Genomic DNA, 12,021 nt, shown 5'->3' on the forward strand with positions numbered 1-12,021 from the left:
CTGTGTTGGCGTTCATAACCGCCGGTTCTTTTGATGGTATCTTAACCAGAACAATGTGGCCCTTTATAATTCGAAGTCAATAAGACATCAGGGGATTTGGCGAGTTTCCAAGAGACTGCAGCGATTTGGGAGAAAACATGTGAGCTGATAGTCAGTTCGGTAAATGGAAAGCATCCGGCAAATGCACAGTGCAAGGCCCTATTTAGCACTCGGCGGAAGTCTGGAAGCCTCCAAACCAAATTGTCCTTGGTCAAGCCAGGACCGATGACAGACAGAAACCAAGATCATCAGGCAGCTTTAACACAGAGGGTGAAAGAAAACAGGGCAACTCGCTTAATGGAAATTGTGGACGACAATGGACCTCACTTTTCTTTCATCCAGCAAGCTGATTCACCATTGGTCAAGATATGCTCTTCTAGCCCCCGCACTCAGACAAAGTTGGGGCGTGAGCGAGGCGACGGAGGTGACAAGTCAAAGGGGTGTGATCGTAATAAAATCCAACAACGACCCTGAAAGTCTGCCCTGATATGAACCTAGTCCCTAGCGGGTCACGGAATAAAAACATGAGTAGGTTGGACGTGGCCACTGACAAAAGGGGTGAACGAATTAGAGGTCCACACCATCTAGTCGTGCACCGAGGCGCTAGTTGAGCCCGTTAGAGGAGGTCCCTGCTTTTGGCTTTTTCTGGGTCCGATGGTCTCTGATCTCTATGCTTCTCCAACGACTTGGAAATCGGAGCAATAAGGGCTCGATCTACCATTCTAGCTCTTGCATCCTCGTCCAAACCTGGCATCCTCGCTCAACCCAGCCTTTCCCCCTCGCCGCCTTCGCCTTGTATTGCCCGTACCTATTGTGAATGAGTGCCACCGCCGCGCTCCGGCACTCGGCTGCCCTGGCGGATGCGCATGGATAGTATGTACCTCGCTGTCTCTAGGTACTGCACCAGAGTGAAGGACAAAACTCTTCTGCATCTTGTGGAGGCCCTGAATGCCCTCTTCCCACTGCCCACTGCCACTGTCTCGAATTTGCCCCCCAGACTCGCCATCGGCCTTCAGCCTTCATAAGATTCCTCCTGTTAAGTATCCTTCTAGGACAGGTTTTCCGGCTTGTGGCTTGTTTACTCTTCTTGTTTCTTGAACTTAACTTGACTCCTGAGCTCATCAGGCTCAGCTTGGACACCAACCCCAATCCCGTCCACTCTCCCAGACCGTCCCTGCCTCCTCAGCTCCGTGGAACGGTAGTAAGCAGGCGCTTCTCCTAAGTCCAGCTTCTTCACACCCATCAGCTTCAGTGCCACCTTGGTGCCACCCTGGTCTACTCATATATCGACAGTTGGAATACTATTCCACCACTTGCTCTTTCTTCCTTCCAACACATTTCAGCCCTTGAAGCTGTAATATCTTTGTTATTTCTGCACCGCATAGGCTTCCTGTATTCACCACACGACACTCGAAGAAGCCGCTTTTTACTTGACCAGCATTCCGTACCAACACTTCACGCCAACGCTCCTTCGAGCCACCGACTTCAGTAACTCGCACAACGATCTGAATTGACAATCAATCAGCAAACTACAAGAAGTAGTAAATCACAAGGTGTTGCATTATTGCAAACTGAGTCCGAACCATATTGGGGCATCGACGAGGATTGGCACATCGAACGATTTCTCTACGGTAGCGAATAAGTCAAGCTTCCAAGAGTTTCCTCGTTGCGACCAAAGATCACTACCACTGAACGACTGCGACTCTTTTTTGGGTGGATGCAACCTTTGTTCGTGGCTCGGCTTGACTGTGGAGATAAGTTCTGATTCGCGCCAACTCATACCACCCACGAACATACAACGACGCTTTTCGGAAAACCATCAATCAACGTGTTGAACCGGAGAACTTTAGAGATTTGACAGAGGAATACCTAAGAACGATCCAATTGCCTTGAAGTGGTTTTTGGAAACGGTGAGTGTCCCAGAAACACCCGGTATTTTCCCCTCCTGAGACAGTGTAACCCGCGTCTCATCATCTTTCGTCATTTGGCGATGAAGTCTCGATCGATCGATCGGTCCTTACTCCGCAGCCAATAGGAGCTCGTCTCTGTCGTCTGTGAGAACCTTCATTCCTCGTACCCTCCATCATCCAGCTGCTTCGTAACCCTATGGATTGTGCTAATGATACCCCTGACGTTCAGGCTCTCAGCCCAAAGGTGCTTCCAGGCCCTACGTCACAGATCGTCGGACCCTTAGGTCTATACCAGGACCCTTCTCGGCGACTATTTTTTTCACGATATGCTTGCTACTTCACAGTTCTGGAAATGCTAAGCCATCGATCAATTTTATGAAAGACAATGCCACTTAACGAAAGCACCTCCCACGGAACGCAACCTCCGCCGTCTTCGTCCAAGACCGGCCATCCTCTACCTCGGCGCACCTCTCCCGCGAATTCTGTCACCCTGCGCCATCACCGATTAGCACAAGATGCATCAATCAACGCCGGCCAGGGCTCAGGACCTGCTATCAAGCCAACTAAGACAGGATCACCTCGACGAAACTCATCGGGCGATAGTCATGAGACTGGCCATAGCGATCCCAACACATGGTTTGACCAGTCAAATCAAAACCCAACGGCAACTTTCGACAGCAACGTTATGGAAGGTAAGAGCCAGATTTCAAAATTGAATCAAGTAGGAGACTGATTGAGTTGGCAGTTGACCCCCCTTTCTTTCAAAAAGAGTCCGATTCTTCGAATGAAGAGAAGATGTACTACAATCACCAACTTGGTCCCCCTAAACTCGCCGCGGCACACAGCAGCAGCGCAGACGATTACAGAAGTGTCATTGATGATCTCACGGTAGAGATACAAAAGCTGAGGGAAGAGCTTAAGCGATACAAGAACACCGGTCCCGATATGCTCCGAAAGGAGAAGCTCTTCGAAATCAAGGTTCATGGACTGCCAAAGAAGAAGAAGAGAGAGTTGGAGGCGACACTCCGAGATTTCGCTGCAAGTCTTGAGGGGTCTCCCAACGCGTCATCAAGACAGAAAAAGAATTCCCGACACGCTACTCGCGAAAATATGTATTCTGGATCTGGATCGAAACATGCCTCATCATCTTCGGGATCAAATTTTCGCCCAGCTGACTCTGCATACGCCTCTATGTCAACCGGCGCCAACTCGGGAACGTCTGTGAGCCGTCCTAGCATGGGCTCCCAGGCCAAGTCGTCTGAGGCGGTTGAAAGTTACCTCCGTGATATCCCTGAAGGGTTGTACCCGAGACACATGATTATGACGGAGAAAGAGAGAAAGAAGCTTGTTGTTCGCCGACTTGAACAATTATTCACAGGCAAGATTGGTGGGCGCCATGTGGTGAAGAAGCAGCCCATGTTGCCCAATGGAAGTTCTGCAGCCCTAGCACCAGTTGTCGCCGAGACACAGCCCACTGTCTCAAACACGTCAAATTCTATCCACGAACCACCAGCCTTACATACCAGTGGCAAAGAGCCTACGAGAGAAGCTCGAATTCTTCCTCTTGAGCAGCAATCTGGTCACACTGGTAAAAAGAGTCGATCCGCTGACAATGCATCTGCCTCCAATTCCAATGGCGACAATACAGAGTCCGGCGGTAATGGCAATAGTACAGGGTCAGGCACAAACCCTTCTCCTCCTATGACGACCGTACCCGAACAGCGGCCCACACGGCCTCTTGATTTGGACCCTGACCGTACTCAGGTTCCAGCCGACAACATGGACTATATTCGCCACCTAGGCTTGGTACCTCCAGAGCTGCTAGCCGAACAACATAGCCAGGATGTGCACCCCGATGCAGAGGGATGGGTTTATCTGAATTTGTTGTGCAATTTGGCTCAACTTCACATGATTAATGTGACGCCCGACTTTGTCCGCTCAGCTGTTTCAGGAATAAGCACAAAATTTCAGCTGTCGCCTGATGGCCGAAAGATTCGATGGCGGGGTGGAACGGAGGGAACAAGATTCAGCAGTGACAGTTCTGGATATAATTCTCAAAAGAGTCCATCTACAGACGATACTGAGGATGGAATGGAAAATAAGCGCAAGCGTCAGAAAACTGGACGTTCCACAGGGGACGAGTTCCAGTCTGGAAGCTCAAGCAAGAATGGCTTGAAGTTTGACCCGCAACTTTGTGCTCCATCTGAAAGCTTCCATTACAAGCCCTTGTTCGCTCAGCAGGATTCATCGGGTGGCCAAACATCACTCGATGAAACCGTCTCTTCCTTTGGCCCTCCAGAGGAAAGTAATATCGGTGAATCGAGATGGGGACTGAGTGGCTCAGGGGTCTCCAGCCGCAGGAAGCGCCGCCATGATGGTGCTATCATCTACTATAGCGGTGCTCTATTTTGCACGGATCTATCTGGAGATCCCGGAGATATGTCGCCAACGACGCAGATGCGCGCTGCTGGTCAGACTCAGACAGACCAAGATAACTTCAAGATCCCCCCATCACCTCTCAGAAGAACAGATTCTGGTTCTTTCATCAACTATCGGCCGTTGACCGATCGTGGGCTCTTGTCTAGTCAGCAAAGTACAGCGATGGATGTCGATAGTGAAGATCCACCCAGCCTGACGGACGATGCCGACGATTTGAGCGAGGTCGATCTGGACTTCACGTGGTCTGATAATGCACAGTACATGCAGCATTTCCCCCTTGAGCCTTGCGGCTTAGGAGGAGTTTTACCCGAAGACCATTTCATGGTTGTTGTTTCAACCAAGCGACCTAAGCAAGACGATTTGTCTGCGTTACAACAAGTTGGCGGTAGAAGGTTTAGTGAAAACACGGATAGTATCATTCGGCGATTGGCGACCATGTCAACGTCCTCACCGGACTTAGGAGCTTCAAAATCGCTTCCTGCTACGCACTCTCTTCCCATTGAGATCGAATACATGTCAGGCCGTATCAAGCGGCTGGCGCCAGTTTCGCTGCCTCCCCCTGCAATCTTCTTTCCGCCGTTCAGTCCTACCGAGTCCACAGCCGATGACGATTATGATGATTCAGACGATCTCGACATGTCCTCGTCCTTAAGAGATCTTGTTGGCCAACAAACAGCACAACGCCGTTCAGATGGATACCCTGATGGCGTTGATCTTAGCAGTGGTGACGAAGAAGGTGATGAACCTGATGATTCACCAAATCAGAATATTTATGACATCAATCGAGACCCAAAGGCATTGCCAAATCGGCCACGGCAAGCCGCACGCCGTACCAGTAGCGCTGCTGCGGCTGCTGGCACTGCTCGGGGTGCAAGCAAGAGTAATAGCGCCAACCCGGCGCTTTCACATGATGAGACTTCTGTTGATACTGCTGGGGCGATCGAAAGTGGTTACAGCAGCAGCAAAGAAAGCGCTTAAACATTACCTATTACTTCAGTCTACTTCTTACACATTTCATACTTCACGACTTGATTAGGGGTTACGGATTTCACGAATATGGAAGGTGAAAAAAAGATTTTGTGTACAGCCTTGTGTGACATTCTTGACCTTCAGTCTCTGTTTACAAAGGATGGTTGCATTATTTTGCATTTTGCATTTAGCTTGGCGTTTATGAGGATGGATAATGATTCCCTGGATAATATTTGTTACGAGATGAAGGGTTGCGCAAAATGGCGTGGGCCTGGGTATGAATTATTTTCTGAATTTCACAAGGATGAATCACTAGGGAACTTAGTGTCACATTGAGATACCAAATTTATTGTTGAAACACAATTCTGTTGTCTTGGTCGCCGTTGCATGGTACCTCTTTATGAACGCTGATTGTTTTCAGCCGCGCGCTGGTACTGACAGCGCGCCTTGGCTTATGAACGATCCATCCATATATGATCTACGAAAACCAGACTTCGAAACCATATGGTTGCTCGAGCTGCCAACTTAATCAACAACGGTCCTCTTTCCTTTGTATATGGGACTAGACATCATATTCCTTATTTTCACACGGATTTAGAGTTGTCTGGGCACATTGTTTCTGTCCTTGCCTGGAGCCAACGAGTTATGTGTCACGTGAATGGACGCTCACGTCTCACTCGGGTCATCATTCGATTTCTCCCATCGGAATGCACGAGGCGACCTGGATTCTACACCTTCATCTCATTGTCGTGAAACATAATGTATTTAACCAGCATGCTACCTTTGGCTCTGCTCAGCGCCTTCGCAAGTGTCCTGTGTAGAGCAGAAGATGTTCACAACGTTGCCATCATTGGTCCGTACTTGATTTCGGTATTTTAGAGACATGATTCAAACACGAACCCCAAGTGCTACATGCATTCCCTCACGATATTGCCGGTCAATCCCTATATCAGGATTGCTATGTACTAACTTGGAGTGTAGGGGCCGGAGCAGCTGGGTCGTCAGCAGCCTTCCATCTGTGGCAATATGCTATAGAAGAGGACATTGCTATTAATATCACCATCTTTGAAAAGACGGATCGCATCGGAGGCCGTACATTGACAGTCCCTGCATATGATGACCCTTCTGTGCCCATCGAGCTCGGCGCGTCTATCTTTGTTGGCGCCAATCATATTCTTGCCAACGCCAGTGAACGCTACCATCTCCCAGTGAGCGAGCCCCACCGTCTCGAAAAGGATGATATGACTGTTATATGGGATGGCTATGAGTTCGTGTTTCAGACGACCGAGGGGTCTTGGGCATGGTGGGATCTGGCCAAGATGTTCTGGAGATATGGGCTCGCACCCTACAGGTCTAAACAAATCGTGGATGCCATGGTCAAACATTTCCTTAAGTTATACGAAGCCCCTTACTTTCCTTTCAAGTCGCTCACTCGGAGAGCCGAACAGTTGGGATGGAATGACATTACAAGTATAACGGGAGAGCAGATGTTAAAGCAAAACGTAAGTTCAAACTCTTCAATTGTAAACAAGTGATGACTGACTGGACAGGAAATCGATCCTCGTTTCGCCCGTGAGATCTTACAGGTTGGGACACGTGTCAACTATGCTTCAAACCTGGCACATATTCACGGTCTGGAGACTCTAGTGAGTGGAAAATATGATCCTTTGGATCCTTTGCACGCTTCTTGCCTAACTACGATAGGTTTCTTTGGCAACCGACAACGCGATGTCTGTGGACAGCGGCAACTGGCGTATCTTTGAGCATATGGTGATAGATAGCGGCGCTTCTATCTCACGCAACACGACCGTGGCTTCAATCGAAAAAGTCCAAAAGAAAACGCGGTCATCTTCGCCAGTGTATGTCATCACAACGAAAGATGCCAGCTCAAAGGACGGCACTTCGAAAGAATATGGTGTCGAGTTTGATAACGTCATCATCGCCAACCCCTGGCAGTTCAGTAACATAAAAGCTGGAGAGGGTGTTCTCGATCGCAAAATCGATGAGATCCCCTATACCAAACTGCACGTTACACTCTTTACATCACCATTGGAGCTTAGTCCCGAATTCTTTGGCTTGAATGCCGGAAGCAAAGCGCCCGCTACTGTCTACACTACTCTTGGTGAAGACGAAGAACCAAGAAAAGGGGCTGAGGGGGTCGGTCGTACTGGCTTCTACTCTGTCAGCACATTGAAATATCTCGTCAACCCTAAGACATATCAGAAGGAGCGTGTCTATAAGATCTTCTCGCCCACACCCATCACTGCTGATTTCCTTACGCGTCTTTTGGGCACTGATATCCCAGATTCTGTGATTTCTGGAAAGTTACAGGATGATGCAAATACATCCAATCCCATCTCTTGGTATCATTCTCACTGGTTCAACTCTTACCCCATTGAGCTCCCTCGTGTCACATTTGAGGACCCTGTTATCGGTGAGGGCGTATACTACACGTCTGGTATTGAGAGCTTCGTGTCATGTATGGAAACCAGTGCTTTGATGGGTAAGAATGTGGCCCGGTTGGCTGTAGATAAATTTGCTGGTATTTCTCGCCCGGAACCACCTACTGAATGGGAGGGATATGAAGCCGATGACGAAGAGGAGGGAGGCATTCGTGTTCAGGCTGGAAGTGAACTTTGATCAAATCTAGGATATATACATTCGCCTTATCATCGTTGGAGATCTACGTGCCAGAATGAATTCACCATCCGAGGAAAATGGCTGGAAGCACATAAGGGAAATTCCATTAAACTATTGTTATGCGTTTGGCGATATTAAATCAAGATATGTGTCACTAGTATTACTAGCAGTTAGCGTAGCTACCTAATTAACATTGTCGTGAATCGCAGTTCAAGTATCTGTGTTTATGTGGTCATTTATGTGAAGTAACTTGATAAAGCATCTTGATATTTTTAAGAACAAAACAAAACACGATGTCAGAGATAGCTAATCCCAAGGCCCCCTAAATTCATACTGAACATCCCTAGGCTCTTTTTCTTTTTAGCTCAGAATGGAGAGTTCTAAAGCTTTCTCTTCCCCCAAGCCAATCAATCTCCTCCTAATCCTCCTTGTGAGGTACCTAGTAAGCTGTAATAGTTCCAGATACCCTGGTCCACTAGCCTCAGTGGCGCACGTCAGTTGTGGCAAACATCCAATGACCCCTCCTTCTTCACCCCTCCAACCCAGGTTTCTTCAAAGTACACAAAGAAAAGGCGGGAGGCAGTCACGGCCTTTTTCTCATACATTAGGTACTTCCTCCATGTTATGACGCACTCGTCCTCCTTGCACGCTCAAGCTTGATCCTGCCTAAGCTGTTGGTCCAGTCAATCCCGGCCGCCTTTTCCTATTTCCTTTTCGCTGTCACAAGCTAGACAACGCGGGACTTACCTAAAGAAATACCTAAGGTGCCTTTGTGAGTGAATGGGAAGGTTCTTGGCCTGGTTCTGCCTGTTTCTGCTCTGGTGTCTTGTCACGTCACAGCTTTTTTATTTGTTTGTCGTGCACCGACAGCATCGCCAACTTTCACCTTCCTCCTTTTCTAATCTTCCATCCTACCTAACCTTAGAGAAATACTCCCCACGACTCCCTGATTCAGCGCCTACAACAATAACTCCAACCGTGCAAGTGTCGCATCACACACTTTCTTTCTCTCTTTGCCCGATTCTTTCCTCTATCGAAAGCCAAGGGTCAGCATGTTCGCCTTACGAGGAAGTAAGTTACTGCCCCGCATCATCCCTGCTCCCACCTTACAACCAACATCTACATCTTGAGCATAAAGAGGAACAGCCTCGCTTCTTTGTGCCTTATCTCTCCCGCCACTTCTGCATCTTCCCCCTTCTGACGCGCCGCTTTCACACTCGTGCAAGTCCACTAACACTATCGTTCTCAAGTCGGCAAACTGATATTCGGTTCAAGCACGCAGGAGGCACTGATCGAGCTTCCACAGGGACAGCTCTACCTTGTTCGACCTTTATCTCCCAAGGGCTATTCCGAACTCATTTTTCGAGACTCCGCTATCCGCATCCGACGCACAAATCAGGAGTTCCAGTATCAGCTTGTTGTTCAACGCGTCTTTGAAGAAGGTGAGGCAGAGCTTCTTGCCGAAGAAGAGGGTGAAGACGCCGAAATCGACGCCCTCGCATCTGAGAAAGACGAGAAGACCTTCCTACTCGACGAGGCTCTATTTTTCCGTTCTGAGATTCGCGAGAGTGGTGACAAAGTTCTTGCTTGGAAGGATTTAAGCGGTGATACCGGTGACCTCTTCCAGTTCGTTTGTGACCCTTCTGTTACAACATCTCAGGTGCAGCAGTTTGTGCAAGTTGCTCAGCAGTGCCAATACGAGCGCAAGTATCGCAAGTCGCACTCTACAGCAACAGCCTCCGACCTTCAGCAGTTCGAATTCGAGGAAGAGGACCCGATACCGCCTGCTAGTCCCCTGCATAGCCCAACGTTGGCTCGATCTATCGAATCTGTCGACGATATGTTATCTAAGACCCAAGCAAATTCCGCTGCTAAGCGTGAGCCTGCCTTCGTGCCCGAACAGGAAATCGAAGCCCCAGTCTTGACTGGTCCGGACGCTAGCAACCCTCCCGAGCCTCTGGATATATATGCCGCTGTTGTGGCTGAACTCCATGTTTTTGACCCTCAGCCCGGTCATTTCGCTCTCGTTGATGATTCCATAATTGCTCAAGTCTCAGAAGTTGGAAAATGGGAATACTGGCTCCAGATCGAGTCGAACGAAAAGGCGTATCTGGGTACTCCTGTCGTCGCTGACTTCAACCCTGTCTTTGATTTTGAATATCTCTCTTTCGTCTTCAATCATTTCAGTAGTGATGGAACTGCGCGATCATGGCTTCTCAGATTTAAGGATCAGCCCACCTTGGAAAAGTTTCAAGAAGCGATTATGCAAGCCATTTGGGAGAAGCTGAACGAGACCAAGTGGACGAAGATGCAAGACAAAGAACGCGAATATGTTCTTGACGCATTTGGCGATCTAACGATGGAAGATGCGCCTTCCACTGAGGAGGAGGAGGAGGAGGAAGAGGAAGAAGAAGAAGAGCTAGAGGATGATCGCGCGCAAGAGGAGGAGTACGACACAGATGAGGAGAACGATAGCAGCTTCCCCAAGAACGCTGATGGTGAGGTCAACTCGCAACTGGCTGTTGGTTACAAGCATGACCGCTCATTCGTCGTTCGCGGCTCCAAGATTGGTGTATTCAAACATACACCCAACAATCACCTCGAATTCTCCACGAATATTTCCAAAGTCACAACTCCTTCAGGCAAACTCATGAACCCGAAGAAAGTCATGCTGCACAGCGAGGATCGAGATCTCATCTTACAGAATGAGATTGACCCCAACAAGCTCTACCGTATGGACCTTGAGTATGGAAAGGTTGTGGATGAGTGGAACGTTCACGATGACATCCCCGTTGTCACATTTGCCCCCGAGAACAAGTTTGCGCAGATGACCTCTGAACAGACCTTCTTGGGCGTCTCAAACAATGCTCTTTACCGAGTTGATCCCCGTCTATCCGGTAACAAGCTTGTTGATGCCGATATGAAGCAATATGCCTCGAAGAACGACTTCTCTGCCCTCGCAACTACTGAAAAGGGCTACATTGCTGTTGCAAGTAATAAGGGTGACATTCGTCTCTTTGACCGGCTCGGCATTCGAGCCAAGACACAGCTTCCTGCTCTTGGTGACCCCATCACTGGTATTGACGTTTCTGCCGATGGCCGGTGGATCTTGGGAACAACTAAGAACTACATCCTGCTTGTTGACGCCCAACAGAAGTCTGGAAAGAACGAGGGTAAGCTTGGTTTCGAGAAGCCTTTCGCTGCCAATGACAAGCCGCATCCTCGACGACTCGCCCTTACCCCTGAGCATGTCGCCCAGTTCTACCACGAGACTGGGAAACCCGTTGATTTTACTCCTGCCAAATTCAATACTGGAGAGGGCGCAGAGGAGACAAGTATCATCACTGCAACTGGTCCCTACATCATCGAATGGAACCTAAAGCGAATCCTTCGGGGTATGAAGGCAGCTTACAAGATTAAGCGTTATGAAGAAGAGGTCAAAGCTGACGACTTCAAATACGGCTCGGACAAGAACGTCATTGTTGCTTTGCCCAACGAAGTAAACATGGTTGCAAAACAAAGCCTAAGGAAACCCACCCGCGAGAGCATCATTGGTAACGTTCGACTGAGTGATTCGCGTCGAGGTTCTGGACGCATCGGGACTCGAGACAGTGGCCGATACAAACTTGGAAAGGACGACATTGTCAATGCACCTTATTGAGTGGAAGAGATTGTCACTTGCGCAATTGCGGTTGATTCGACAAATTAGGGCAGTACTTTGAAGTCGGAATACTTTGAAGTGTTCCGACTTCATGATGAGATCCGAGACGGAGTTTTGGTGGACTTTGGAATTTGTAAAGCATGGGTTTCGTAACCTGTCTGCTCTCTTTTTGTTTAGATACCATCTGCTGATGTATTTGCATCGCAATCAATGCACTCTATCATCTTCGGGCCTGTGGTAGCTTACATTTGCCCTCGGCATTGATATTTTAGGTTACCATGGGCAGAAATAGAAAGAGTCCAATTGACTTTTTACATATGCACACATGATTCAATGGCAAGAACTCATATCTGAATGAACATC

General features: G+C 48.6%; 3 protein-coding genes across 3 annotated transcripts; all 3 read left to right on the forward strand.

The window, feature by feature from the left end:
• Positions 1-2,334: 2,334 nt before the first annotated feature.
• FPRO_05944 (putative period clock protein FRQ) lies at positions 2,335-5,366 on the forward strand (the record flags this gene model as incomplete). Its single annotated transcript, XM_031229198.1, has 2 exons — positions 2,335-2,641; positions 2,695-5,366. The coding sequence occupies 2 exons, from the start codon at positions 2,335-2,337 to the stop codon at positions 5,364-5,366; spliced, it is 2,979 nt and encodes a 992-aa protein (XP_031079458.1).
• A 765-nt stretch (positions 5,367-6,131) lies between these two features.
• FPRO_05943 (uncharacterized protein) lies at positions 6,132-7,997 on the forward strand (the record flags this gene model as incomplete). Its single annotated transcript, XM_031229199.1, has 4 exons — positions 6,132-6,210; positions 6,339-6,859; positions 6,908-7,003; positions 7,062-7,997. 4 exons carry the CDS (start codon positions 6,132-6,134, stop codon positions 7,995-7,997), a joined length of 1,632 nt encoding a protein of 543 aa, XP_031079459.1.
• A 1,052-nt stretch (positions 7,998-9,049) lies between these two features.
• FPRO_05942 (uncharacterized protein) lies at positions 9,050-11,658 on the forward strand (the record flags this gene model as incomplete). Its single annotated transcript, XM_031229200.1, has 2 exons — positions 9,050-9,068; positions 9,248-11,658. The coding sequence occupies 2 exons, from the start codon at positions 9,050-9,052 to the stop codon at positions 11,656-11,658; spliced, it is 2,430 nt and encodes an 809-aa protein (XP_031079460.1).
• Positions 11,659-12,021: the final 363 nt, after the last annotated feature.

Source organism: Fusarium proliferatum (assembly GCF_900067095.1).
Source record: "Fusarium proliferatum ET1 genome assembly, contig: FPRO_scaffold003, whole genome shotgun sequence".
In the NCBI taxonomy this organism is placed as follows: Eukaryota; Fungi; Ascomycota; class Sordariomycetes; order Hypocreales; family Nectriaceae; genus Fusarium; species Fusarium proliferatum.